This window comes from Eleutherodactylus coqui, chromosome 5, assembly GCF_035609145.1.
Source record: "Eleutherodactylus coqui strain aEleCoq1 chromosome 5, aEleCoq1.hap1, whole genome shotgun sequence".
NCBI lineage: Eukaryota > Metazoa > Chordata > Amphibia > Anura > Eleutherodactylidae > Eleutherodactylus > Eleutherodactylus coqui.
Genome location: NC_089841.1, coordinates 175424048 through 175451818, shown reverse-complemented (window position 1 = coordinate 175451818; position 27771 = coordinate 175424048). Strand labels below are relative to the sequence as shown.

Genomic DNA, 27771 nt, shown 5'->3' with positions numbered 1-27771 from the left:
TCAATAAAATGGACAAAGACTTTATTAAACAGGAGATAGTTGATGCAAAATACTTTTCTACATTTTTTACAAACATAAAAATCATTTTTCATAAATGGTATGCGATATCGTTAACAGCACATTGTGAAGGCAGGAGCTGTACTAATGGACTGCCTGTCAATAAGAACTATAGCTGAAAGTCAGAAGCCTTAACATAACGCTGTACACATGTATATTAATGTTACTTTAAATAAGTGGCTTAGACAGCTTCCACTTTCACAGCATACAATCTATTCACTGCAGGCTTCAAGCTGGATATTGCAGTATACCTTTATGCTGTAAACTGTATTAGCACTTAGTGGGGACCGTCTCTCACAGCCCAAAGGAAAGAAAACCAAGATCAGGCGTTTCTCATGCTCCTCTTACTACAGCAGAGAGCTCCTGGTTTGTAAAGAGGTCATATTAGTAAAAGCGGTCTCTGAATCAACACGGGATGGTGACCTTTAAGTCTCATTCGGAATACATTTACAAAGATGTTAATCATTGCTTTTTTGACTTCTTTCCCTTGCGCTCTGATTTGCTGGCATCATCATGGGCTTTCCTCTTTAATGCCAACTTGTTTGCCTAGGAAAAAAAAAAAAAAGGGTAAATCAACAATACATATAGATTTTTAAAAAGGTTTGCTTTACTGTTGCTTCACCTATTTATTTAATGTGCTGTTTTTTCACATTTTTTTCTTTAACCCCTTCCCGATCCAGGGCGTACATTTACGTCCTGCAGCGTCAAGGTATACATGAAGAGAGATCGCGGGGCGACCTCTCTTTATACAGTGTGGATATCAGCTGTTTATTACAGCTGCTATAGCATCACATCATACTGCAGGAGCGATCAAAGCATTGCATGTTGTGGTCCCCTAAAATAAGATCAATAAAGTTTTACTACTTGGAAAAAAAAAAAAAGTATTAAAAGTTTAAATCACCCCCCTTTTGCCGTATCTATAATAAAAAAAATCTAATGCATAAAACAAAAATACATATTTGGTATCGCCGCGTCCATAAAAGTCTGATCTATCAAAGTAGCGCATTATTTACCCCGTATGGTAAACGTCGCCCGAAGAAAAAAAAAAATAAAGAACACCACAAATGCACTTTCAGTCACCCTGTCTTCCAGAAAAAAAAGCAATAAAAGTGATCAAAAAGTTGTATGTATTCCGAAATGGTACCAATGTAAACTACAGGACGTGTTGCAAAAAAGGAGCCCTCGTACAATGAGGTTAGCGAAAAAAGTTATTGCGCGCAGAAGATCGCGGCAGAAAATAAGTGTATAAAATTAAATGTCTGCAAAAAAAAAAAAAAAAAAATGAAAGTAGTTCAACAAAAACAAAAACAAACTATACAAGTTTGGTATCGCAGTAATCGTACCGACCCATAGAATACAGTTATGTCATTTTTGTTGCACTTTGTGCGCCGTAGAAACAAGACGCACCGAAAGATGGCGGAATGTCATTTTTTTTTCATTTTACACCACTTAGAATTATTTAAAAGTTTTTCAGTAAATTATATTATTATTCAGTAAATAGCACCATTGAAAAATACAGCTCGTCTGGCAAAAAACAAGCCATCATACAGCGACGTCAATAGATAAGGGGGAAGAAAAGAAAAAAAGGAAAGTGGAGAAAAAAAAAGGAGGGGGGGGGGGGGGGGGGAGAGTTTAGTATCACTGAAACTGCACCAATACATAAACTCTCTATTCCTACAAAGTTTAACAGTATGCTGTAAATATGAAAGTTTGTTTTCACCGAGACATTTAACTATCTGGCATTCCTAAGCTTCATGTATGGGACTTGCTAGCGGTTTCCATATAAAGCCTCCCACCTCCGCATTTACAGCACACACTGCTTTCTTAGTTAGCGGCAGACAGCTTTATATTCCATGTAAACATGTGTCCCATAATATGGCGTTAACTGTGGGCTCTGGCAAACTTATCTCTAAACCCATCTTCACCTCTTTGACTTTCCGCTTCTTGCCAAACATGATCTTGTTGTATAGATATTTCTCTTTCTTCTTCATCATCATGATGGCCAAGCGTTTCTCCTCATTCTTCTCTCGCTCAGCAGCCTGCACTTTATCTTCAACTTTGACAGTACCAGCAGTAACTTTCACATTCAGCTTCTGTATGGTGGAAAAGTAACCAAAGCATTAGCATAGAAGGACAAAATTTAAGTCAGGTTAATGAAAGCTCTTCACAAGCAGAAGATACCTTTTGTCCATGTGTTTTTTGAACCTTCTCACTCTCATCTTCCTGCTCCTCTTCATCATCATCGTCGTCCTCCTCCTCCTCTTCATCATCATCATCATCGTCGTCATCTTCATCCTCCTCATTAGCTGTGAATGGGAATGAAATTAAATAATTTTCACAAAACCGTTAATATTGCTTTTAAATTGAGCCGAGTGCCTACACTAGTGCCATGTGTTAAACTGGCTACACACCTAAGACAGAGGTCATCCAAACCCTCAACCACCTCCCCCAATTGCCCATCAGCAAGGTCATTTCTCCTGCAGCAGCCAACAAAGGGAAAATGTGTTATTATATGGCACTCATTCAAATGAGTGGGCAAACACTGAGTACTTGGTTGCATCATGTCCCGCAGAGAGGAAAGTCCTCTTTGCAACAACTTTCTGCTCTAGGATGCCAACTGATCAAAAAACAAAACACTTCCTAAACAGCTTAGTAAATTACCGATTCTCTCCCCTCTCTGCAGGGCGAGCAGCCGCTGTTTCTCTGGAGGAATATAGTCGCCTTCCTTCTCCACGACAAAAGGTGATAGATGAGGAGGCAGCAGCACACCCGGGAAGTAATCTTCTACAGGAAGGAGCATACGGGCATTCACACTGTCAAATACCCACTGTGGCTGCACATAATATCTGGAGACAGAACAGAAGGCAAGCCAAGCTGACATATGTAGGGCTGACACATTTCCCCTGCAACAAACCTGATTTGCTATGACTTGCATCAAATTCATACCGCAGATGCATTTGCTTCAGTGATAATACGAGAGGATGACTATTAGAGATGAGCGAGCACCCAAATGCTCGGTTCCGCGTTATTCGAGTCGAGCTCTTCGTAAAATTCGAGAGCTTTACTCGAGTAACGAACCCCATTGACTACAATGGGAGACTTGAGCATTTTTGTATGTGGGACGACGGGGGCCGAGAAATAAAATATTTTCATTGTCTGGGTCATTACAAAAGTAACAAAACCCATTTGTGTTTTAAAATTTTTTTGGTATTTTATCCATTTTAAAACATTTTTTGGGGGTGGGGAAATGAGTTTTATTTTTAAACTGGCTTTTTAAAAAAAAACTTTTAATCTTTATTGAACGTTGGCGCTATTTTTTAGCCCCTGAAGGAGATTTGAAGATGTGATCATTCGACTGTTAGGTGGAAGAACTGAAAAACAAAAACGTAACTGCCGTTAGTCACTGGCTTCTAAGGCCTCCCTTACAGATGTTTTTGTACAGCGTTTAGCGCTGTGCTAAACGCTGTACAACGCTCCCATTCATTTCATTGAATGGCTGTGATTGGTGCATCCAGTGCTGGTTGTGATTGGCTGACCCGGGTGTCACTCACCCAATCAGAGCAATCTCTTGCTTTAGGCAGGGTCTTCAAACCCCGTCACTAGCAAATAATCCTGTCGGACTTGCTGTGGCTGGCGTATCCACGCCGCAACGGATTCGCCGTCCCGTGTAGATGAGATTTCTGAAAAATCTCGTCCACATAGCTGGCTAACCCTGGGATTAGCAGCCGCAGGCAGATTTGCCACGGCAAAATTCCGGACGGAATTTCCACGGCAAATCGGACCCGTGTGAACCCAGCCTAAAAATCTGGAATCCCACAACAGAAGCAGCAGACTGAGTAAAGAACCAAGTAGGAGACTCACAAAAAGGCAGTCTCAAACAGAGCGAATGGCAGCATGTTTTATGTTAGCAATTTGAATACTATAAATGTATTCTATTGGCTGTTTTAGTCATGATATCACCAAACAAGTGTATATACATAGTACGCATTTTAAGACTTCTTGAGTAAACTGGATTAAATATAAATGCTTGTGTGTTTTTAAATCCTTAAAGGAGGATTTTTTATTTTGATTATATATTTTCTAACTATAATATACTGATTATTTTTTTTAATACAGCTGTCCAATTAGCACCTGTCAGTTAATTTTGGATCACAAGGAAGATAATCACATAATACAAACAAACGACTATAATTACCTGTTGATGATCTGTGGTTCTACGGTTGGTCTGTCTACAATGTGATGTGTAATGGAGGTGTCAGAGCTGTCATACGTTGCACCAATACCGACTGAGCTATCCCATGATGCCTGGCCTCCAAAACTCCTGGACAAATACAAGTACAAGGTTATTTGTAGCAATCCTATTAAACTGGGTTCCATTAAAAAGCCAAAATGTATCAATTAAAAATAAACATTTGAATAGAAGGGTTGCATGGACAATGTCTGTAACGAGCGCTGATGAGCTTATGGTCCACACTTACCTGATGACAAATGCAAGAGCTTCTCTTGGTACTTCCCGGTTCAAAAAAAACTTAAGGCCCACAAATAAAGTCTTGTGTTTTTCCTCTTCCTGCTGCTGCTTTTTCCTCTCCTCTTCAAAGCCTGAGTTCTCCTGCACCAAACAGTTTGGAATGAGAAACAATGTACTATATAGTATAGTCTATTAGAGGGGTGTTAGATCAACGCACATAAAATGCATCATCATCGTCCGCTACAGCGCAATATTAATAACGAGATTGCTTTGCACTTATCTTAAATTCCTTCTCGTTAAGTTCATTGGCGGACACAGCGGAAGTCATTGGGTGTAGCTACTAGGAGGCAGACACTAAGCAAGAATGTTAGCTACTACTAGGAGCTATACCCCTCCTGTAGCAACCAAGCTTTCTCGTCTGTTATCATTGGGGGACACAGCAAAGACCTTGTGTATAGCTTCTGCCACTAGTAGGCGACACTAAGCATAAAAGTGTTAACGCCTCCCACTAACTATACCCCCCTGCAAGCATCGTGCTAGCTCAGTTTTTAGCTTAGTGTCCAGGAGGCAGGACTGTCTCTGCTACAGAGACTAATCTTCTTTCTTTTGCATTTTTTTATTTTTTTCCGGAAGACCAGGGAATAACGAGGAGGCAGGACTCTCCCCCCGTTAACCCACCGAGGACGGCGAACAGAGGAGAACTTAACCCTATGTTGTCTGCCCGGTCCCCTCAGAAGACAAGGAGGCACACTCGGTCTCCCAAACTAAGTGACCCGCCAGCCTTTTTCATGGTCCGGCATCCCCTGTGTCCCATCAAAGGCAGGCTAATGGTGGGGAGAAGCTCTGCTGGAGGCGGGAAGCCACCCTATCTCGGTCAAGAGGCAAGTATGTGGTTTTATTTTGTTAGTCCGCCGCTGTGCAGATGGTAACTGGGTGTCAACAGGTGTTTTGGTGGTCATTGTGCCTTGTTTTGTGGTGCGCCTCTTTTTGTACCACCCCTGTTTTGCGCCGCCTGTGGCTTGTGTTATGTTCCCTGCGTTTGTGTGGGTCACCCGCGGCGTCACTGGTTTAGCCACCCTAATTGCGCCCGCTGCTGTGGCTCCCTAGGTGCTCCTGAGGGGCCGCGCGCGGCTCCCAATGTGCACTCCTGCGGGGCCGCCTGTGACTGGGGTGCCACCCGCGACTCCCAATGTGCACTCCTGCGGGGCCGTCTGTGACTAGGGTGCCACCCGCGACTCCCAAAGTGCACTCCTGCGGGGCTGCCTGTGACTGGGGTGCCACCCGCGGCTCCCAATGTGCACTCCTGTGGGGCCGCCTGTGACTGGGGTGCCACCCGCGGCTCCTGATGCGCCGTCCGCGGCTTCTGTTCGGCGCTTCCTATGTGCCCCCCGCAGCTTCCTTCTATGCTGCCCGCGGCCCCGTGAGACCGCGCTGCTTGTAACACGGGCCGCCGGCCAGGCATGGCTTTCTCACGGCTCCGGCTCCCATGCGCGGGGAAATCCCCTTCACTGCGGATGCGCGCGGTCACCCCTGAAGACTGGTGCCACGCTTCACCGCTTTTTGCTGAGCAGTAGCTCAGCGGTGGACACGGGGCTATGTGATGGCCGCAGTGCGGCCACATGTCGGGAAGGTTAGTTCTTGGATCTCCCGCTCCGCGGACATATGAGTTTCCCACCACGCGGGCATATGAGTTTTCCGTCACGTGGCTCGCGTGTCCTCCCCCTCTTCCCTGCACTATGTTCTCCTTGTGCCGCCACGTGTAGTTGCAGGGAAATGCAGCACCTCTTGCTGCACATACAGGACGCCACTGCGGTGTGACTGTGATCTCGCCAGCACAGGCTATGTGTCATGGGTGCGGTCGCAGTTTTCGGTCGCCGTGTCTCCGGAGTCTTTCTCTGCAGCGCTGCCTGTGTACGTCACCGCTAGCAGGTGTCGGACGTGTGCATATTTCCGCTGGGCGTTGTTTAATTGCGGTTGTCGCCGCTGGCCAGCGTGCGTAGCTCAATGCATACGCAGCTATACTGGGGCCCACGTGGCAGCGCCATTGCGCACCACCAAGAAGCATCTAGAGCCTGAGTCTAATGCACTGTAACATGGAAGGGAGGTTTGCTGCCCTTTTCATGGTATGCCTCCACCATGGCTGACCTAATCCAATGTGAAATGACAGCTTTGGAAGTCGCAAGGCTCTGCTTCAGACCATCTGGAATCACTAAAAGGGAGTTGGAGCACCCGAAAGCGAATTTTCGAGACAAGTAATTTCACAGAGCACAACGTAGAAGGACAATGCCACCTTCGGCTGGAAGGAAGGCACAGAATGGAGGACCACCATGTACTGATGTAGCATGGTAAAAGAACGATTGGCTGACAGTGATGCAAGTACGAAGACTGAGCAAATGTAGGTGACAGCCCCCAAAATGCTACCTTGCAGGCAACGAGGTGAGCTGGGATGTCATGCAGAGGTTTAACCCCTTAGTGACCAAGCCTGTTTACGCCTTAATGACCAGGCCAAATTTTGCAAATCTGACACGTGTCACTTTAGCATGGAAAAAGACCAGAAAGGTTTTGCATATCCAAGCGATTCTGACATTGTTTTATCGCCACATGTTGTACTTCATTTAGGTGGAAAAAAAAGACCGATAGAATGTGTTTATTTATTAAAAGCGCCAAAATTGGGAAAATGTTGAAAAAAATCGTCATTTTTTCACATTTCTAACTGCAATATCTCAAATATGTGCAAACATAATATAGAAATTTTTGCTAAGATTTATATTTCCATCCGTTTACTTTATTTTGAGCGCACATTGGAAAAACTTTCGTTTTTTTTTTAACCATTTAGGAGACGTACAAATGTAACATTACTTTTCAGCATTTTGAGGAACACTTTGTTTTCCTACACCAATCCAAGATTGGAAAGGCTCATAGGAGTCAAAATGATAGATACCCCCACAAGTGACCCCATTTTAAAAACTACACCCTTTAACGTATTCACTGAGGGGTGTCAGGAGTATTTTAACCCCACAGTTTTTTTTCAGGAGTCAATGCAATTTAGAAGAGAAAAACAAAAATTTCATATTTTTGCAAATATGTCATTTTAAAGACAGGACTTTTTTCTATAGTACACATGAAAATTAGGATTTGCACCCTAGAATGGATACCCGTTTGTCCAGTGCTCAGAAACATACCCATTGTGGCCCTAATCTTACGTTTGGATGCACAATGGGGCCCAAAATGAAAGGAGCAATCGGTGGCTTTCGGAACAGAAATTTTGCTTGAAGGAGATTTAGGCCCCATTGCCCACTTGTAGAGCCATTGAGTGACCAAAACTATGGAGAACCCCCACAAGTGACCCCATTTTGAAAAGTAGACCCCTTAACGAATTTATCTAGGGGTACGATGACTTTTTTTACTTCACAGTTTTTGAATGAATCTAAGCCAAGCCGAAGGAAAAAAATTACGATTTTCATTTTTTTGGTAATTCTGTCATTTCAAAAGCAGTTTTTTTTGTACCGCACATATATGAATGAAGACTTGCACCCCAAAATGGATACCCCTGTTTGTCCTGTGCTCAGAAACATACCCATTGTGGCCCTAATCTTACATCTGGATGCACAACAGGGCCCAAAATGAAAGGAGCAACCGGTGGCTTTCGGAACAGAAATTTTGCTTGAAGGAGATTTAGTCCCCATTGCCCACTTGTAGAGCCATTGAGTGACCAAAAGGATGGAGAACGCCCACAAGTGACCCCATTTTGAAAAGTAGACCCCCTAACGAATTTATCTAGGGGTATGATGACTTTTTTGACTTCACAGTTTTTGAATGAATCTAAGCCAAGCTGAAGGAAAAAATTATGATTTTCATTTTTTTGGCAATTGTGTCAATTTAAAAACTGTTTTTTTCGGAAAGTGTACATAGGAATGAAGACATTCGCCCCAAAATGGATACCTCCATTTGTCCCGTGTTCAGAAACATACCCATTGTGGCCCTAATCTACTTAAAGGAAACATAGCTAGACCTATAATGGAAGGAGCACCCGTTGGATTTCAGGGTACAACGGAATAAATTCCAGTCCCCATTGCCCACTTGTAGAGCCACTGAGCGTCCAAAACGATAGAGAACCCCCACAAATGACCCCATTTTAAAAACTAGACCCCTTAACAAATTCATCTAGGGGTGTACTGCATATTTTGACCCCAAAGTATTTGAATGAATCTAAGCAAAGCAAAAGGAAAAAATTACGATTTTCATTTGTTTGGCAATTTTGTCAATTTAAAAACTGTTTTTTTTGTACAGTGTACATAGGAATGAAGACTTTCACCCCAAAATGGATACCCCTGTTTGTCCCGTGTTCAGAAACATACCCATTGTGGCCCTAATCTACTTACAGGACACATGGATAGGCCCATAATGGAGGGAATGCCTGCTGGATTTCAGGGCAGAACTGAATAAATTCCAGGCCCCATTGCCCACTTATACGGAAAAAAATTTGACTTCCTAAAAATAATCCCCCCCCCCCCCCCCCCCCATTTTTTGGCATTCCCTAAATATTAGATAAAGGTAATAATATAAACTGCGTTTTATGTCCGAAGACAGGGGTAATTACGGAGGCTGGTTGGGCTGGGCACATGGGGCAAGAAAACCGGGTATCCCCCCCCCTCCTCTCATGTATTTTGGGGGGTATTTCGTAACCTCAGCGGCGGGGATGGGGTGTAGAAAGTGGCGCTGTGAGGCTTTGTAATCTTGCTGCGGTGCAGCGGTCTCACAGAGAAGGCGCTCAACAAGCTGCTCCTGGAACTGCAGGAAGACGAACGTTCCCGGGGCTTCTTGTAAATTACGGATTACTGGTAGCGGTCTGAATAACGGCGGGCTCACGCAGCCGTATGTGGAATCTGCTTGCGGAGTCCCGCAGCGGATCCCAGCTGTGAGCCTGGCTGTGACCTTGCGTACGGCCGCGTAATGTACTGCGCATAACTGCCTACTCACACAGGCGGTTTTTTGTTTATATTTCCCGTGCCGTCGCTTAGAGATGACCCGAGTACCCGCAGCCCGTACACAATGTGTTTGTATATGGGCTGCGGGTATATCCGCGGTCATAGAGCACAATGGGCTCTAGGTCGCGGATATCCGCGGTAAAATATAGCATGCCGTGTTCTGTTTCTGCGAGTGGATTACGTAATTCCGACCCACTAATTGGGGGGAATTGTGTAATCCAATGCATGCGATTGATCAGTGTATTACCGCTGATCAAGCGCATGCAGAACCTGTAATTCCTCTCCGGTCATGTGTGGCCGGCCTAATGTTAGATCGCTACTTTATCACGTGACCGGGGACCACTCAGCGAGGCCACCGGTCACTGGGCCAAGCACTCAGCGACCGTTAGTCGCTGGGAGCAAGGAGATTTAAAATTTCCTGGGCTTCCCGGCTCCTGCGAATGTGTCCGGCATTTTGCCAGCGGACGCATGCGCAGCAGCCGGAAGGGTCCATGGAGGATAATCGCATCTGGATTCAAATGCGGAAGCCTCCGAGAAGATGTTTCATCTCCTCTCACCGATCGCATCGGTGAGGGGAAATGAACCTGCCACTTTTTAAAGAACTTTTACGTGATCGCCATTATGCATTGGATAACGGCGATCACGTGACCAGTAACCGCATACCGCGGCTCCCGTGACATCTCCAGGCTCTTGGCTACCTTTGGTAGCCAGCAGCAGGGAGATTTAAAATTTCTTGGGCAATCTTTCACTTTTGCGCATGCGTCTGCCATCATGCTGACGGGCGCATGCGCAGAAGCTGGGGTAAGGTCCACGGATCAACATCCCACCAGGGAACAAATCCGGGACCTTGGGTACGTAATTTCATCCCCCCTTACGGATACGATCCATAAGGGGAGATGAAACTTTAACTTTTTAAACTTTTTTTTACTTTTAACTTTTTAACTTTATATGATCACCGTTATCCGATGGATAAAGGTGATCATATGACTGGAAACCGCATACAGCGGTCCCCAGTCATATCTCCCTGCACTCGGCTATCTGTGACAGCCGGGTGCAGGGAGATTTTGAATTTGCCGGGCTCGCCGGCTTCTGCGCATGCGCGCCGCATCGGCACATCGCAGAAGCCAGCGGGGGGTCCCGATACCGGCCGGAGGACATCGGCGGACCTGAGGTGAGTATTTTCACCTCCCCTCATGGATCCGATCCATGAGGGGAGGTGAAACTTTTCTTTTTTTACACTTTTTTTCACTTTTCCGCGATCGTCGTTATGCGTTGTATAACGGCAATCGCGGTACCGGGGACCGCTCACCGTGGTCCCCGCTGACATCTCCTGCCTCCCGGCTACCTACAGGAGCCGGGAGCCAGGAGATTTTAAGTCTCCCGCGCCGCCGGGCCTTCTTACGGCGCCCGGAGCATCGGGACAGCAGGGATTCGTGCGGCGGACCTCGGTGGGTAATTTCAGCTGCTCCGATGGATCTGATCCATCAGAGCAGCTGAATCTTTAACTTTTATTGCACTTTTATTTACTTTTTTGCGATCGGCGCTATCCATTGCATAGCGCCGATCGCAATGTCGGGGGGGGGCTCCGAACAGCCCGGGATGACAGCTCCATGCTGGAGCTGTCACGTCCACAGCCCGAGGGGCATTATTCTCTGCAGGAAGCATGTTTTTACGTCCTCAGAGAATAAAGCCCACTTCGGGAGGACGTAAAAACACTATGGGCTGGTCGTTAAGGGGTTAAAGGGATGCAACTGCAAGGCATATAGGACCAGATTAAGGTCCCAAGGCAAAACTGGAGAATGGTAGGGAGGGGTGGTGTGTGTGCGACTTCCTGTATGAAAGTGTGGACAGCTGCTTTTGACACTAAGGTGGACTGGAAAAGAATGAATAGAGCAGATACCGCACCTTTCAGAGAACTGAGGCTCAAGCCTATGTAAAGACCTTCTTGGAGAAAGAACTCTATATGGAAAAACCAGACTTGTACATATTGATTCAGTTTTCTTTTTATAATCTAGAATGGGATGTCCGGATCTGCCCTTCTTGGATACCATGAAATGATTGGAATAAAATCCTATGAAACACTCTTAAGGGAAACTGGGACGATGACAACCTGGGCCAAGAGATGGAATATCACTTTGTCCAAAGCCCTAAACCATGTAGGAGATGTTAGAAGTCTCGATCTGAAAAAATGGTCTGGAGGACAGCTGACAAACTATTGCATAGCCTGGGGAAATTACCTCCTGGACCCAGGAGTCTGAGCTGTAGGTTACCCGGTGAATCAGGGAAAGTCCCCCATTCCCTTTGTTGAGGAAGGGAATGCTTTGGTGATAAGGAGCACGCTATGGTTGGCGGGTCATGGTCCACTTAGCCTGTGGACCGTGCCGCCTTGTCTTCTGAGGGTAGGACATACAATAGTGGTTAACTCAACGCTGTTAGCCATCCTCAGTAGCATAACAGGGAGAGTCTACTGCCCGCCCTGTATTCTCAGTCCAAGTAGTAAAGGCCAGTTGAAGACCGGAGAAAGAAGAGGTCTGCATCCTGTGGACACTAAGCAAGAACTGATTAGCTTGGTGCCTGCAGGAGGGGTATACCTGGTAGGAGGAGCTAATACTCTTGCTTAGTGTCCCCCTCCTAGTAGCAGCAGATATAACTGATGAGAAAATACGTTGTTTCCGTCAGGATCTTATATAAATGGAGATGTATAGTTAGCCAATTGCTTCACTGAAACTACCAGTGACACTAATTCAACCGCTGCATGTAGTGGCAATGAAGCACGGAATGTATTACTAAGCAACTGTCATGGTGTAAATTCTGAATGCAAACGGAAGAATACAGCTTTAAAAGGGTTTCCCCTCTCCATCACTGTGCAAGGTAATAGGTCATGGATGATATGGCTCTTTTTATCACCCTTTAACAAACATCATATTAATATAATGCGTTCTAGTAAGATGAGAAGCTTCTTCTCTGCCATTACTGGAAATTAGCCCAAAACCTCTTATGGTTTAATACAATAGTCCCAACAAAGGATCACTCACTAAATCTGCAGGGAACTCGTCAACCTCGGCTTCCTCTTCAGGCTCAGATGGAATCACACGGGACAGACTGGCACTGAGAGCTGCCAATTTCTGCAGGATAGATAAAAGGAGCAAATACACGACAATGAAAATGGTCAATAAATAATACGTAGGCCGAGAGAGACACACACAATATATCTATATCACGTATACATATCCCATACCTCCATGTAGGTCTCAGACTCCAGAGCATATTTCTCTTCATCCTCCACCTTCAGTTCTGCCTCTGAGCGAGAATCCAGCTGATGGGTGAAAAAGGGTCATACATTTATTAACTGAATCATGACAGCTGCGAGGATACAAAAAGTTATAAAAACAAACAAACAAAAAAACCCCAACAAAACATTAAGCCTGGGGTCACACAGGGCAGATTTGCTGCAGTTTTGCCACGGATTGCCGTTGCATATCCGCACTGCGGCAAAACCGCTGCATTTGCAGTGCAATGCAGCACAAATGAGTTTTGGAAAAAAGCTTTTCTCACAGGGCGGATTTTTTCCGCACAGCCGCAGTGCGGAAATGCAACTGCAGCGCGGTTTTCAAAGATGCAGCATGTCCATTCTTCTGTCTTTTCCGCAGAGCTATTTTGTCCATAGACCTCTATGGACGCAGCAAAATCCACCCCAAATTACGCGGCAAAAAGTAAAAACCGCAGCGGAAAAAAACGCTTACAGATTTTTCCGCAAGAAAATTTGCAGGAAAATCTGCAAGCCAAAATGAACTTTTCAAGTGGTTTTGACACAGAAGCATTTCTTCTGCGGGAAATACGCAACGGAAAAAACGCAGCAAATCCGCCCTGTGTGAACCTAGCCTAAACAATAAGACTAGGTTCACACTGGGCAAATTTACAGCGGAAATTCCGTCCGGAATTTCGCCGCGGCAAACCTGCTTGCGGCCGCTAATCCTGGGATTAGCCAGCCATGTGGATGAGATTTCTCAGAAATCTCGTCCACACGGGACGGAGAATCCGCCGTGGCAAAGGCGGCGATGCGGATTCGCCCACGGCAGCATGTTAATTTTTTTCCCCTTCTACTGCGGCCGCGCTCTCCTCTATGGGAGCACCGGCCGCAGCGGAAGAGCGTGCAGCCAGGCCTGTTCCAAAACCCGCAACTAAGTGCCGCGGGTTTTGAAGCAGCGGATTCCCGGCGGAAATGTCGCGTTTTTTTGCTGCGGCCAAACCGTAAGATCTCCGCCCGGAAACTAAAAGAGGCTAACACAATGCAATGGCTCCATCCATTTTCTTACAGCTGTATTTTCTGATAAGGGATATGAAAAAGATCTGCGCACCTGAAAACTACAAAAAAAACAAACAAACAAAAAAAAAACCAGACCTTATTTCCCCAGAAACCCCCCACACTTGATGTATGGAGAGCACTCTTTTCCCTCTCACGCATCGTCAATGACAGACAATATGCACTCCATTCACCTTCACGAATTTTGGTAAAACCACCACCACAAAAAAAAAAAAAAAAAGCACAACAACCCCCCCCAACAACTATGCAGAATGATGTATTCTTGACCGCGGCATTCGAAAAGCAGCGGCATGAAGCAGGACTCCACACCCTAAGGCCTCATGTCCACCGGAAAAAGAAGAATTAAAATCCGCAGCGGATTTTAACTTTTCTCCCGCATGCGGATCCGCACCCCATAGGGGTGCATTGACCACCCGCGGTAGATAGATACCCGCGGATGGTCAATAAAAGTGAATAAAAAAAAAAAAAATATGGAGCATGAAAAAAAAAATATGGACATGCTAAAATAAAAATAAACTTACCCGCAGCGGACCGGGCAGGTCTTCTCTTCTTCGCGGCCGGATCTTCTTTCTTCGGCCCGGCGGATGTGCCCGCTGCATGCACGTGGCACGCTGCCGGCGTGCCGAGCACATCCACCGGACAAAGAAAGAAGACCCGGCCGCGAAGAGGAGAAGATCTGCATGGTCCGCTGCGGGTAAGTTTATTCTTATTTTTTGGCCTCATGTCCGCGGGGCAGGAGGGACCCGCTACGGATTCTCTATGGAGAATCCATAGCGGGCCTGATTTTCCCCGTGAACATGAGGCCTAAGGGCTTAGTGACACGGGCGCCGATGCGCCTGTATTCCTGCAGGTGTGCAGAAAGAACACTTGACTGGCTCCATTGAGCGCTGAGGAGAGTCGCCCGCACCTGCAGTGCGACCGTCTTCTTCCTGTAGGAAGACGGGCGCATCGGTGCTCGGATGCGGCCGTGTAACTAAGCCCTAAAATTGTTAGGCTGTAGCGGGAGTTGCCGGTGGAGTTAAGCAGTGAAGTAAGCTATGTGATCGCATGTTACCTCTTCTTTGAGGTTGGCTTTTAGAAGACAGAAAGAAGTGCAGGGTGCGGGTGAGCAATCAAGCTTTACGTTTGTTAGAAAGAATATTAGAAAAATAAAAAAAGAGGTAAGGTTTTACCTTCGGAGGATACTGTAGATTAAGAGTCTGATAGAGGCGGAAGTTCACAAATCCCAGCAGAGTTGTATAAAACTCAGTGAATGTGGCCATAACCCTGTAGTCCACATCTGTAGGGTGCTGCAGAAGACATAATATGTAGGTTACAGGTCAGTGCAAAATGAGCAGCTCCCCTCAATACAATGTAGAACTGCTTGTGAGGAAGGCCTGTGGGAGGTAGATACAAGAATCCTATACATTCTAGTGTAGAATATCAACAAGGTAACCATTTAGCTTTTGTTATTTACTGAGAACGAAGAGATACCAATATCCATCCATCTATGTTTATATAAGCTGATGTGAGAAACATATAAAAAGATATCTATAATAGAATACATATATTATTACTATAACATGTCTGTAAGGGCTTAAAACACGTAGAGGCACATTTACTAAAAGCTGGCTTACACGGATCGATGATCGCTCAAAGATTGCTCAAACGACAGTTTGAGTGACAGCCTTGAGCGATCATTTTGCATAAAGTATTAAGTAGCTACTCAGCTACTTAAGTACCAATTAAGTGTGCAAATGAAGCCTTCTCTGAACACAGCTACTAGCCTGAAGAGGCTATTATCTGTGCTCAGATCCTTTGCTCTCCATGGGAAGCAATGCTCTCAGCACTCCCCATGGAGAACTGCTGATTAAGAGTGAAGGAAGATTTTTAGGTAAGACTGAATTTAACGATCAGCCAGCGGTGCCAGAAAAGTACACGATGGGCGCACATTTACGCGCCCCGATTATCGCTAAAACGATCGCAGATTAGCGATCATCGGCTTGTGTAAATGGGCCTTAATACGGCTTAAAAGTTAAACAGTGCAAACAGACTAGACAGTCTTAAAATGCACCGACCATCATAACTTAATTAAATTTTAATCCTGTTCAGTCTATGTTTATGATTAATTGACTTAGTTTATGCCAAAAACTATGCAAGGGACAACCCCCTTTACTGAAAAGGGGGAGCCTCACCTGATCACTACCAAGTGTTGTGCCTGGGCTGATTCTAGAACGGTTGTTTCCTGTATTGATGGCTCTATTTCCATTGTTTCAATCCCATGTAGTTCACACTACTGAGTTGCATTAGTAAATGTGTGCTACAGTTGGTCATGGTGTTCTCCTGTGAAGTCCTGGAATTTTTTTTGGACAGGGTTATTGTTGAACTGCTGTTTAAAGCTGCGTTTCTACAGCCGAAAACTCAGCCGCCCGCGTCTGCCAAAGGCTGCACAATCTTGTCGGCATTAAAGATATGATCATGCAGCCATTGGCTGCCGCTAGTGGATGGGGGTTTGGTTGCAAGCTGTGCTCACTGTATGGTAACAGAGCGCAAAACCAGTAAGTAATTAAAAATTCATTTAAAAAAAATTCAAGCCCACAGAGTAATTAGACACAGATGTATCCGCGGTGATAAGCAAGACAACTCGCAACTAGTTTCATATAAAGTTACACTGCAGAGCTGTTAGCCTAAGCTAATCATTAGAGATGAGCGAGTATACTCGCTAAAGGCAATAGCTCGGGGGGGGGAGAGGGAGAGAGAGATCTCCCCTCCGTTCCGCCCCGCAGCTCCCTGCCCGCTGCTGGCACCCGAACCTTCTGTCTCGAGCGGGGAGATACTCGCTAAAGGCAATGCTCGCTCGAGCAATTGCCTTTAGCGAGTATACTCGCTCATCTATACTAATCATAAAACTTATAGCAGGTTAGAAAAACATATCAACACTTAAGATAATCGAAAAGAGCATTATAAAAATATGAATAGGAAATAGTAATTGGCTGTTTGCATGTATATGATTGTTGGGAACGTCGTAGACCATCATCACATGCTTGTGCAGTCGAAAGCTTTATCATAGCTTTAAGGGGTACAATATTGCGGTCATGTAATTGTCCTTTTTACAATGTTCGCACGTCCGCCAAAGATCTAAGATCAACATGTCACACGTGCAAACATGAAGCCAGTTAAATAAAATGCAAAAAAAACTTGGAAAACCCAGTAATTTTTTATTTTATGAGACATAATGAATGAGACTGAGCCTCAGTAAGCTGTAGTATCAGACACAGTCGCTATACAATGTACTGCACTGTACCTGGTAAACAAAGATGACGCAGCACTCACTTTAACCCCTTAACACCACAGGGCGTACATTTACATCCTGGGTGTACGGGGTTTATATGGGGAGGGATTACAAGCGGATTCTGTCCAATCAAGGCAGCTGCTGGCTGTCTGAGATAGGGGACACCCACCAGTAACAGCCACAATCCGTGCTAATGCTGATCACAGCTGTTAACCCTCTCAATGCCATAGTCCATTCTGACAGCGCCATCTTAATTCCCCAATTATTGCTCGTGGATCCCAACCGGCCAACCCGCCATTCAGTTACCATGGCAGCCGGGGGCAAGCCTTCATAGACTAAATTTGGTATAATTTAATACTCCTGCATTACATTATACTGTATGAGCGATCAAACTATCACAAGTTCAAGTTCCCTACGGGGACCAAAAGAAAAAGTAAAAGTAAAGTTAAAGAAAGTGTAATTATTTAAAAAAAAAAAAAAAGCAAGTTTTTCCCACATTAAAAATAAAAGGACATTTGGTATCTCTGCATCAATAAAAGTCCGACCTATCAAAGTAAGGCCTCCTGTCCACAAGCATAGAGATATCCCATGGCAGATCTCTACCGCGGGAGCAGCCACTTGGGAGCAGCGGGGAGCTGACAGGCTCACCGCGGAGAACCGCGGCATGCTGCGATTTAAATCCTGTGAGCGAAGAACTGCTATGATTCTCCACTCGTGGACAGTGGGCTGCGCTTTCCATAGTAGTCTATGGAAAGCATTCACGGCGCTTCCCGTGGCCGAATTATCAAAAAAAAAAAAATCGCCTGTGGACAGGCAGGCTAACACATTTATCCTGCGTGGTGAATATGGTCAGTAAAAAAAAAAAAAAAAAAAAAAACCCGCCAGAATTCTGCATTTTTGGTTGCTCCGTTTCAAAGAAAAAGTTTAATCAAGAGCAATCAAAAATTCACAAGAACTCCAAAAATGATACTAATGGAAACTACAGGACGTCCCACAAAAAAAAAAATATATATATATAGAGCCCTCACACAACTAGATCAACACGGCAGTAAAAAAAGTCATGGCTGACAGAAAATGGTGGTAAAAAATATTTTCTTTCCTAAAAGTAGTACAGTAAAACTATATAAATTTGGCAGTAGTAATCATGCTTACCTATAGAATAAAGATATGTCATTTTTTTTCAAAAGTGTGTATACTGTGAAAAAAAGAGCGCTCCACAAAGATGGCAGAAAAATAAAAAAAAGTTATGATTTTTTGAAAGGGAGGAGAAAAAAAAATGGGACCGCGGCTTTACAGAGTTTAAGCGAATTGGACTGAACTGCAATACCTAGCACAGCCAGTAGCAAATGTATAGAGCTGTGCCTGGTAAACACTGAGGCAGCGCTCCTACAATGAGTGTGGGTGCCAAAGCTGCAGTTCCAGAAAACCCCTGTAATAATAATGGAGCAGATAAGACCGTAACGCATAACTTACATCATGAGAAAAAGCATATGGAGTAATCCAGGTCACCGTCTGTCCGAGGATATCGGTCTGGTAATAGATGCCTTTGATTGACAGGAACACCTAAGGAGTAAATGTAAGCAGGCACTCAGTGTACTAATAACCGGGAACCCAGTGAAGAACCGATTTTCTAACTTTTCACACTGTGCATTACACTGGGAAATTACTGCTACGGTATGAACACTTGGGCTCATAATGACAAATGGAAAGGTAAATGGGACCACGGACAGACTAACACATGGCTGCGAAAAGGAAGCCTGCTATTCATTTAAGATTTGGGATGATATTTAGCAATGAATGATGCAACCTGCTTGAACAGGGTGTCAAGGGATCTGACTTCTTCTGGATCAACATGGGTTTGCTAGCATTAAGAGGTTACATTTGTTTTTTTCTCCAACCACTAACTATAGAACTCTTTTTTGGGCATTGTATTAAGAGCATTAGGATAAACCTACCATGTTAGCTACAGTTTTATGGATACCTGCAGATAACATATTGCAATGAGTCATGCCCAAGAACAAACTCAGCTCTGCTACATCTGTAACTAAAAGCTACCTGATGCCACCAGCAAATCTTGGCAATATCTAACACATGCTTGTTTAGCCTGAAGTTCTTTTTTCCCACAAACCTTAGTAGGATGGTTATTGAGCTAATAATGAGCAGTAACCTGCAGAATTTACCACTTGTTGACAAAAAGCAAATTACATTGGTACATGAGAACGTGAAACAGAGCAAAATAACGAAGGTAGAAAACAATAGTGTGGGAAACCTCTGCTGTCTGGGAAGGGGAAAATTACTCATCCTTATCACTGGGAGACACAGCAAGACCTCAAGTATAGCTGCTGCCACTAGAGGACTACACTAAATACAAAATGTAATAGTTCCTCCCCCTAGCTATACCCCTTCTGCAGGCACTGAGCTAAATCAGTTTTAGCTTAGGGTCTGTATAAGGCAGACCTCCTGCTCCGCGGGTCCTCTGACTTTTTTTTTTTAGTTTATTTTTCTTCTTTTTTTGTCCTCTAGATGGGAACATGTACGAGATACAGACCCCAGAGATGTTGGGATGAGAAAAAAATACAAATACCAAGGGAAGTACTCAAAGTATTAATACTTTGCAATCGAATTTTGGATTTAGGGTTTCCTAGAGGGCTTTCTCTTTGCCATTATGCATTGGCGCCATCTGCTGGCTAAAGCCAGCACTGCGGTATTGGACATGCCGGAGAGGCCCCGACAACAGAGCGGCCAGTAATATACAGTAGGAATACCTGGCCGAACGTCTTCCGACATCGGAGCTGTACTGTCTTCAATCGGAATGTTGGAAGACGTCAGACAGTGGATTGGAAGGGGTTAATATTTTGTCGCCTTTTAAATGGCTTGTTGACACTTTGCATTGCTTTTCCTACAGTTCTATGTAAACTGTAGCAAATCAAAAAAAATTCTTTAACCTGTTGGTACCAGATCTTGCTTGCCCGGCTGGTTACCGCTGTGTTAATATAACAGACAAAGGGTTATGTAAATTAGCAAGATCTTATGTACTGAGAGTCGATGGCGCTTAGTGGGAATGTGCTGTGCGGGCCAGAAATCTTACAATGCAGAAGTTCGGACCCAACTGCCATGTGGAGTCGGCTCATTTACTTTGAGGTATGCATCTTTTTGCTTAAATGTTTTTTTAATGACACCCATTTAGAGTGCCATTTATTTTGTCGGTACCTAATACATTTATAAGAAAATACAACATTTCTGGCCATAAGTCCTCTTTAAGGCCCAAGACAGCCATATCCTTAAATATAAAGATTAAGCTGGTCTTACTCGTTACACAGCTGTAATCTGGTAGGCAGTCTTAATGATGGTATATGTTGGATTCTAACGTCTGATTCTCTATCCTTCAATGAGATCAATAGCTCCAGTGGACTGTGGCAGCTGCTTATTCTCATATGGCCAAATCAGAATATGCATGTTTACAGGAAAGTTTGGGGGGAAAACAGCTTTAAGCTCAATGAAGTGACAAGGGCTATGGGGTATGGCAGCTGTGGGCGTTGATACAAGAAAAAAAAAAAAAAAAACACGCTACCTACCCATTGACTTCACAAAGAAGTATATTTACATATAGAGCTAATATATTACATTAGGGCCACCTAGTGGAAGATTGATAGAAATACGCGCAGGACTGATTTGAGGGTGTGAAAAAGTCTTACACGTCAGTGATCCATTTAGAGGCATTATTGTGCATTCGATTTGCAGAATATAGTCATAAGTAGCAATTCTATTTAAGACACATCAGACAATGTCATATTTTGGAAAGCGCCAGGATACTGCATTAAACGTGACTTTACTACTTTACCTTTTCTACTTACTAATAACTCACCTTGCGAAGAGAACGGGAAGCAACTACATAATTAAGGAATTCTACACTAAGGCGACGGCAAAGCTGTATGGTCTGAACATGACACTTTCCCGTGCGCGGAAAGGTAGCAAAGAGAAAGCACATGGATAGAGCATCATCCAGGTCACGGACAGCGTCGATGAAGGTCGGGTACCTGCAAAAAGAATCAAAACAACATGTTGTGGAATACAGGATATGAGACTGTAATGTGAATTGACAAATTGGAAGGGGAAACAGTTCAAAAACAGATTAGGGTTCTCCATTTTAGTAAAAATTTGCTGAAATACAGTGAATTATGTTGAAGCATTTGCCCATTTAGAATGAGAGCTCCCACTCACCGATAAACAAAAATCTTGCTAAGGCTTTTATAAATCTGGTCAATCTCGCTGTAACGTGTTCGTCTGCCCTTTCTTGTAAAGCATTTACGAACTCGGATCATTCAAGCAAACTTATCAAGACTTATCAATTGGAATTCACAGATGGCAGTCTATGGCCAACTTCATGTAGGCAGCACGATACGGGAAATGAAAGTCAGAGCGTCAGAACACATTAATGTTCTCAAATTTCAGTGCGTTTGAAACACGTTGAAACTAATGCTTGGATCTTTTGCGCTTTGGAGTTCAGAACAAGAAACTATCAGCGCTCCGCTATTGTGATTGGGAGGAATCCAGGTGAATTGGCTTATCTGATGATATTTTCATGCGTAAAGCCTTTAAGGTGGCCATACACTTCAGAAAAATGTTGACCAATCCTGCCAACTATCCAATAATGGTGAAAGAAGGGTTGGGATTTCAACGTGCCTGATACTTCTGTTCTCAAAGGAGTTAAGTTACGAGGCGTCTGGCCGCTGCTTATTCCTCTCCTTATCGACAAGCCAAACATGGGTGGCCAAGCTGTTCAAGCATGGTTATGATAGGGGTGAACACACTACCCTGGACAACCTAAGTTGGTTATATGGACCATTTCCTTAGACCATCAGGGAAGTTTAATTAGCATGACATTTTTTTTTCTTGTCCCCTAAAACCAGGGCATATCTTATAGCCCCAGAAAATACAGTACTTGTTGTTAAATGCAAGCAGATTGTATGCTCCCCAAGCTGTTGGCCATTTAGCTAAATTATAACGCATTCATATCTAGAAGACAGGGATCATACCTCTCCTTGATAATGTGGTCAAGTTTGTATGTTGGTTTGCCATCTTTAATCCGCTCTACAGCATCCCATTCCTGTTTGCCATAGGCTTTCCGCAGACGACGCACAAACACCTGACAGGTAAGGGAGAAATAGACGCACTGAAACGATCCTCTCTGTTCAGTTCGCATATAACACATACGTATACCATAACAAGGTGTATACCATAACAATGTCATCTCTACAACATTTTTGAACATTTCTGTATAAAAATATTTTTAAAAATTACTCTACGAAAAAGGAACAAGAGTTTTATTGCCGTTATTGTTGCCTGCTGATGCTAATGGGACATTAGAATTAAAAAGAGACAACCCTAGTTCACAAGTCGTTATAGAGGTGGTCCCCAATTTACAGCCCCCTCGCTGAGCTCCGATATAGGGAGCTAGCGGCATGGGTCACATGGCACACAACTGTGTAAAAAGGAAAAGCTGTATAATAACTTATATAACTCACTTATATGCACTTACTCTGAAAGCAAAATGACTCGCCTCGGGTCACGGAGGCGGACCACCAGCACCAAGTCACATGGTCCTGACTTTGTTCATACCGCCTCCTTCGCTCGGCCGCACCTCCTCTAGCCACTGACGTCAATGCAAGCAGCGGTGAAATCCTGCTCTTTCGCATTGTGACTCCCCCAATTGCTCGCTCTCTTGGAGGACCCAGCGCACGTACTATACTTCACTGAAGTCATGACGTACACACCTCAACCGCAGTATACACGTCTGCTTCCAACTAGGGCTGTGTGCTGCACAGCGCAGGTACAGGATTTCATCGCAGCTTGCACTGATGTCATTGTGGCTAGAGGAGCGAAAAGGGGACAGAATTGACCCGGTTGCCTTGAAAGAGGATTTAGCAAAAGATTACAGTGTTAGTCCTTAAAAGATAACACATCTGCCAGTGGAGAGACAAAACACTGGAGCACCACTTTAAGAGATTCCTCAGAGAACGGATACATTACATCCAGGCGATTAGGCTCGAGGAAAGGTTTATCCAGGGCGGACCACTCTATGGACACGACCTCCTCAAATCCCGCATGAGTAAGGAGTGTCCTCATCTAAGGAAGAGTCAGAATCTGATATTTTGTCCCCAGAGCGGGAGCTGTCCCTAGAGGGGATTGCAGGGTGGGATGCTGCGGGTGGAGGCAAGCCAGAGGTAGGAGGCAATGGTATATCACTGTGCGACCTTAGGTACAGTAGTTGTTTTGTGGTCCTGCCATACGTGCGTTCCAGTAGACCCTTCAGTCAGGTTCTGGTTGGATGTGCTGCCCAGCATCTCCACAATGGACCTAAGCCCACGGGGGGGGGGGGGGGGGGGGGAATAAAAAAATCACCCCCAATGGGAATCACCCCCTCCCACAAAAAAAGGCGACAGCATGCAGTCTTCCCCTCCTACTAGGGCAGGAATACAGCCGGTCACAACTAAGGGGCAGGAGATGGGAGGACTGGGGGCTGGGTATGGAAAAATAGGAGCCATCGTAATTTAGATTGGTTGCCGAAATTGGTATTAAACTACGTGACTTTCTATGGTCGTCACAGCGGTGTTCATTTTCTTTAATATTCTTTTAAGTACCAGATTTGTGCTTTGGTGCAGGGGTCTGTTTATGGAGCGTCTGCTATGCACCCTGAATGCATCGTTGTGGTTTCTGAGGTTAGGAAAGAGTGGAAATGAAGGAAAGCTGGGCTTCAGATCCAGGATGGGGCTGCTAGAGTCATCCTTCTTGGAGACCGCAAAACGGCTGGAGTAAAACTCCCGGAAACTTTTCTCCTGAAGAATGGGGATAATCCCATTACAATACCATGGCTAGGACAGTATAACCAAGCAGGAGCGGTGGCCAAAATTCGGTGCTGGGGCCGGACTGCAAGTTTGTTTTTTTTTGTTTAAATACAAGTTCAAAGTTCCTCTTTTAAAATGGGGCATTCGGTCAGGTCACTGCAATGTCTTAGACATTAGAAAACATACCTTGTACTCTCTGAACTTTCCTACAATAGGTTCATGCAGAAGAAACTTGATATCCTTCAAGAGATAGAAGGTCCGGGGGGCTGTAGACCCCTTGTTGACTTTTTTCTTGTGTTTGGGTTCATGAGGATAGATTCCTTTCAAGATGCAGAGACGTCTAAATAAAGAAACAGCAGTAAATGTCACCAGCTTATATACATCAAAAACAACTTCAACAGCTTAAAGAGGACCTTCCATAAATTTCCTGGTGGGTAGACCTGGCCCTTAAATTATGCTGTGAGTGTCAGCAGGCCGCCTGCGTAATCGGTTAGCTAAATGTCCGGAGTAAAGTAGCAAGCAATTTTCATGGTTTCCGTTTTCACCTACACAGCACTCAATGAGAACGGCTTATTGAATAAACCGCTAAAGCCTCTATTGGTCTCAGTGGTCACGGGATCACCAGAACCTGCGGGGTCCAAGTAGTTCTGTGAAAACTATTAGACTAACTCCACACAGGTGAGCGTGGTATGGGGCCATGAATCCCACCCCATATTGCACTCCCCACCATGTGAATTCTCGGAGGATGCAAGGTGTTTTCATGGCACAACAGCCTCGCATTACTTCAGGGAGGAAGCAATCAGCCGCCGCGGCTTCGGAGTTTCTCCATTGTTTTCAATAGGAGACGTCGCATCGAGTGCACCTAGCATGTAGTGTGCTGCTAATGTAAGCGCCTGCAGCCAGACAGAACATGCAAGGATTTGTTTCCTGCATCGCATTGTGGTGCCATGCAGGAAACCTTCGCTTATGTATGATCCCATTCAAAAGAACGTGGTTCATATTTGTGCGTCTCGCACCACACAAATCTGGCATGTGAAGCCGACCTTTCTGAAACAGGCCAGACTATTTAAAGGACAATTGTTGCCATAGACTTGGCCGAGTTGTCCTAAATGGTGTATGTAAAATATCAAGTTTAGGACGTATTGACACAGGCAGTTTCTTTGTGCGCGTTCGATACGACTGTGATGCGGCCGGGACTCCCGTGATACAGATTATTATTTGGTTTAAAAGTCTAGATAGAAAAACCGTAGCATGTCCTATTTTTTTTGGCAATACTGTCCATTATTTTCTATCTACTGTATGTAAAGCAGCCTCATAGAAATCTCTTGGAGAGGTCAACGGACTTAAAGGGGTTGTCCAGTTAGTCTATGAAATGATAAGGTTTTCAATCATCCATTGGATGGATGAAAAGTGATAGATCGGTGGGAGTCTGACTGCTGGCACCCCCTTCGATGCCGAAAACGTATAATTTCACACACTTAGGCCTCATGTCCACGGGGAAAGTCAGGCCCGCTACGGATTCTACATGTAGAATCCGTAGCGGGTCCCTCCTGCCCCGCGGACATGAGCGCTGAAAATAAGAATAAATGAGAATAAACTCACCTCCCATCCGCTCCGTTTCTTCTCTGCGTCGCGGCTGGATCTTCTTTCTTCGGCCGGCGGATGAATTCGTCGGGCACATCCGCCGAGCCGAAGCAAGAAAGATCCGGCCGTGAGGAAGAGAAGACCTTCCCGGTCCGCTCCGGATGGGTAAATTCTTTTAAATTCCTATTTTAGGTCTCCCGCGGATCCGGACGGCTTCCATAGGCTTCAATAGAAGCCCGCGGGAGCCGACCCCGCGGGAGACCCGCACGAAAATGGAGCATGGTCCAGATTTTTTCATGCTCCATTTTTTTTAAAATCCCTTTTATTGACCATCCGCGGGTATTTATCTACCCCGCGGGTGGTCAATGCATCCATATGGGATGCGGATCCGCGTGCGGGAGATCCGCTGCGGATCTTAAATCATATTTTCCCCGTGGACATGAGGCCTAACTGGACATCCCCTTTAATTTTAGTATGTCTGTCAGTGATAACGAATTTAGATCCTACACGAGTCCAACTTGTGATAGGAAAGCTGAAAAAAGTGATAGAATGGAAAAGTGAAGCTTTTGCCAACAATAACCAATCAGGTCGCCACTTTAATTTTCCCAATATCCTCTGAAAAGTGAGGCAAAATTTAGCTGGTTGTCAGGGGCATCTGCTGCACTTCTCACATCCACTAGTCTCTATAGATGAAATCCAGTGTGTTCTATGGTAAATCGCCTCCCTCGTATGACAACCTCCTCGTGTATGAGGAACCAGGACGGACGGATGATCAGCAGCGATGGGAAGACGCCTCCTACCTGAAGTCCGCCAGGCTCAGCTGCAGCTTCTTTCGAGCCTTATTCCTTGTGATGTAGTTGGTGGCGGCACCGCTCTCATACTGAAAGACAAAATACACTCATTTAATGCTATATACCAGCAGGGCGCAACCTCCACTGCCCCGCGAGGGCACAACTGTCAGCGCTAATTACTATTACTGCACTTATGTGGAATCTAACCACTTGCATCATCAGCAGATTTGGGGTCATTGTGCAGGAAAAGGAATAATAATCACTGCTCGGTTGTCATGGTTACATTTCCAGGAGGAATAACAGAGGAACAGCACAATGCAAAGATGCTCTAGAATTGCTATTTCACGGGGATTGCCATCAGGAGAGCCGACTTGGCTGCAGACGTACGAGGGATGTCAGCAAGAACCGCACTACTGCTCCTACTACAACAATCCTCTACTTCTGTCCCTTTATGACCGTGTTATGCCGATAGGCATAAAACCGTAGGCGGGCAGCGTAACTCAGTCCATGAACATGGCGGACTGAAATATGGCCCGTGTAAACAAGCCCTTAGCGGGGTCTCACACAAATGGATTTTAATTGCGGGATCCGTGATTACCATCCGCACGGCTATCCTGCGGCCATTTAAAGGCATGTATTTTCGATTTTGTATTCACACTCGCAGGTACATATTGCGCATGCTGTCAGCAGAAGAGAAATCGCAGCGTGCTCTATTTTAGCGCAGATTCTGCACGGACGGCCCCTATGGCAGCGAGCGTTCCGTCGCCCGGGGAGTGAACGGCTGCGAGTGTTCCGTTGCCCATACACAGTTAACATTACGTTGGAGCGGTGGAAACGCTCGCAACTTCAGAGGAAAATAGACAGAAAAGCCATCTGGAGGGGAGAGGTATTTTTTTCGTGCGGACGATACACTGTACATAGCGTACAGCCATGCGGAAAAACACATCTGCGACCATTCGCAATTCCTTTGCGCAAATGATCGTAGGTCCTCACTCTCCGCTTCATAACCGCGATGAGCTCGCTGGGTCGGTAAACTTTTAATGGTGTTGGAATAATTCTATGGCTAATTACAAGCGAACACCATGGCGTTCTGGAGCAGCGGGCACCACTGTATACATACAGAGTGTGCCCCTATATGGGCACCCTATGGCCTGAGCGTCATGCAGCCACTAACACTCAGTCCATATGGAAGCAGCGGCACCACATGTCAGCTATAGCCGGGTGCTCGTACCTTCTTCTTCTCCAGGCCTCCCATCACGGCTGGCAGTCACAGTCCTCTCCGGAACTCCACACGTGTACCCCACCGCACGCTGTACTGAGGACCCAACACGTGACCACCGCGATGCCTGAGAACACCTCTACCATGACGTAACACAGGCACTAGCAAGGACAGCTACAATAGGGCCGCGCGCTTCCTTAGACGTGACGTCATCATCACGCGCC

At 45.1% G+C, this 27771-nt stretch overlaps 1 protein-coding gene across 1 annotated transcript; it reads right to left on the bottom strand.

Moving 5' to 3' along the window:
- Positions 1-27716, bottom strand: PES1 (pescadillo ribosomal biogenesis factor 1). Its single transcript, XM_066603766.1, has 15 exons — positions 27560-27716; positions 26338-26417; positions 24140-24293; positions 22145-22254; positions 20974-21145; positions 18582-18671; positions 15010-15126; positions 12752-12829; positions 12549-12638; positions 4536-4666; positions 4253-4378; positions 2719-2903; positions 2239-2363; positions 1983-2150; positions 1-603 (listed from the first exon to the last, which is right to left on the bottom strand). The coding sequence occupies exons 1-15, from the start codon at positions 27581-27583 to the stop codon at positions 520-522; spliced, it is 1734 nt and encodes a 577-aa protein (XP_066459863.1). The 5' UTR covers positions 27584-27716; the 3' UTR covers positions 1-519.
- Between the last annotated feature and the right edge of the window lie 55 nt (positions 27717-27771).

Excerpts from the sequence above, each read along its gene's own strand:
- PES1 (XM_066603766.1), bottom strand. The coding sequence starts at position 27,583 with ATGGGAGGCCTGGAGAAGAAGAAG. Across the intron at positions 15,127-18,581 it reads CATATGCTTTTTCTCATGAT|CACCCTACAGATGTGGACTA; the intron begins GTAAGTTATGCG and ends TGTCTTCTGCAG. Across the intron at positions 4,667-12,548 it reads ACGAGTTCCCTGCAGATTTA|GAGAACTCAGGCTTTGAAGA; the intron begins GTGAGTGATCCT and ends TGTTTGGTGCAG.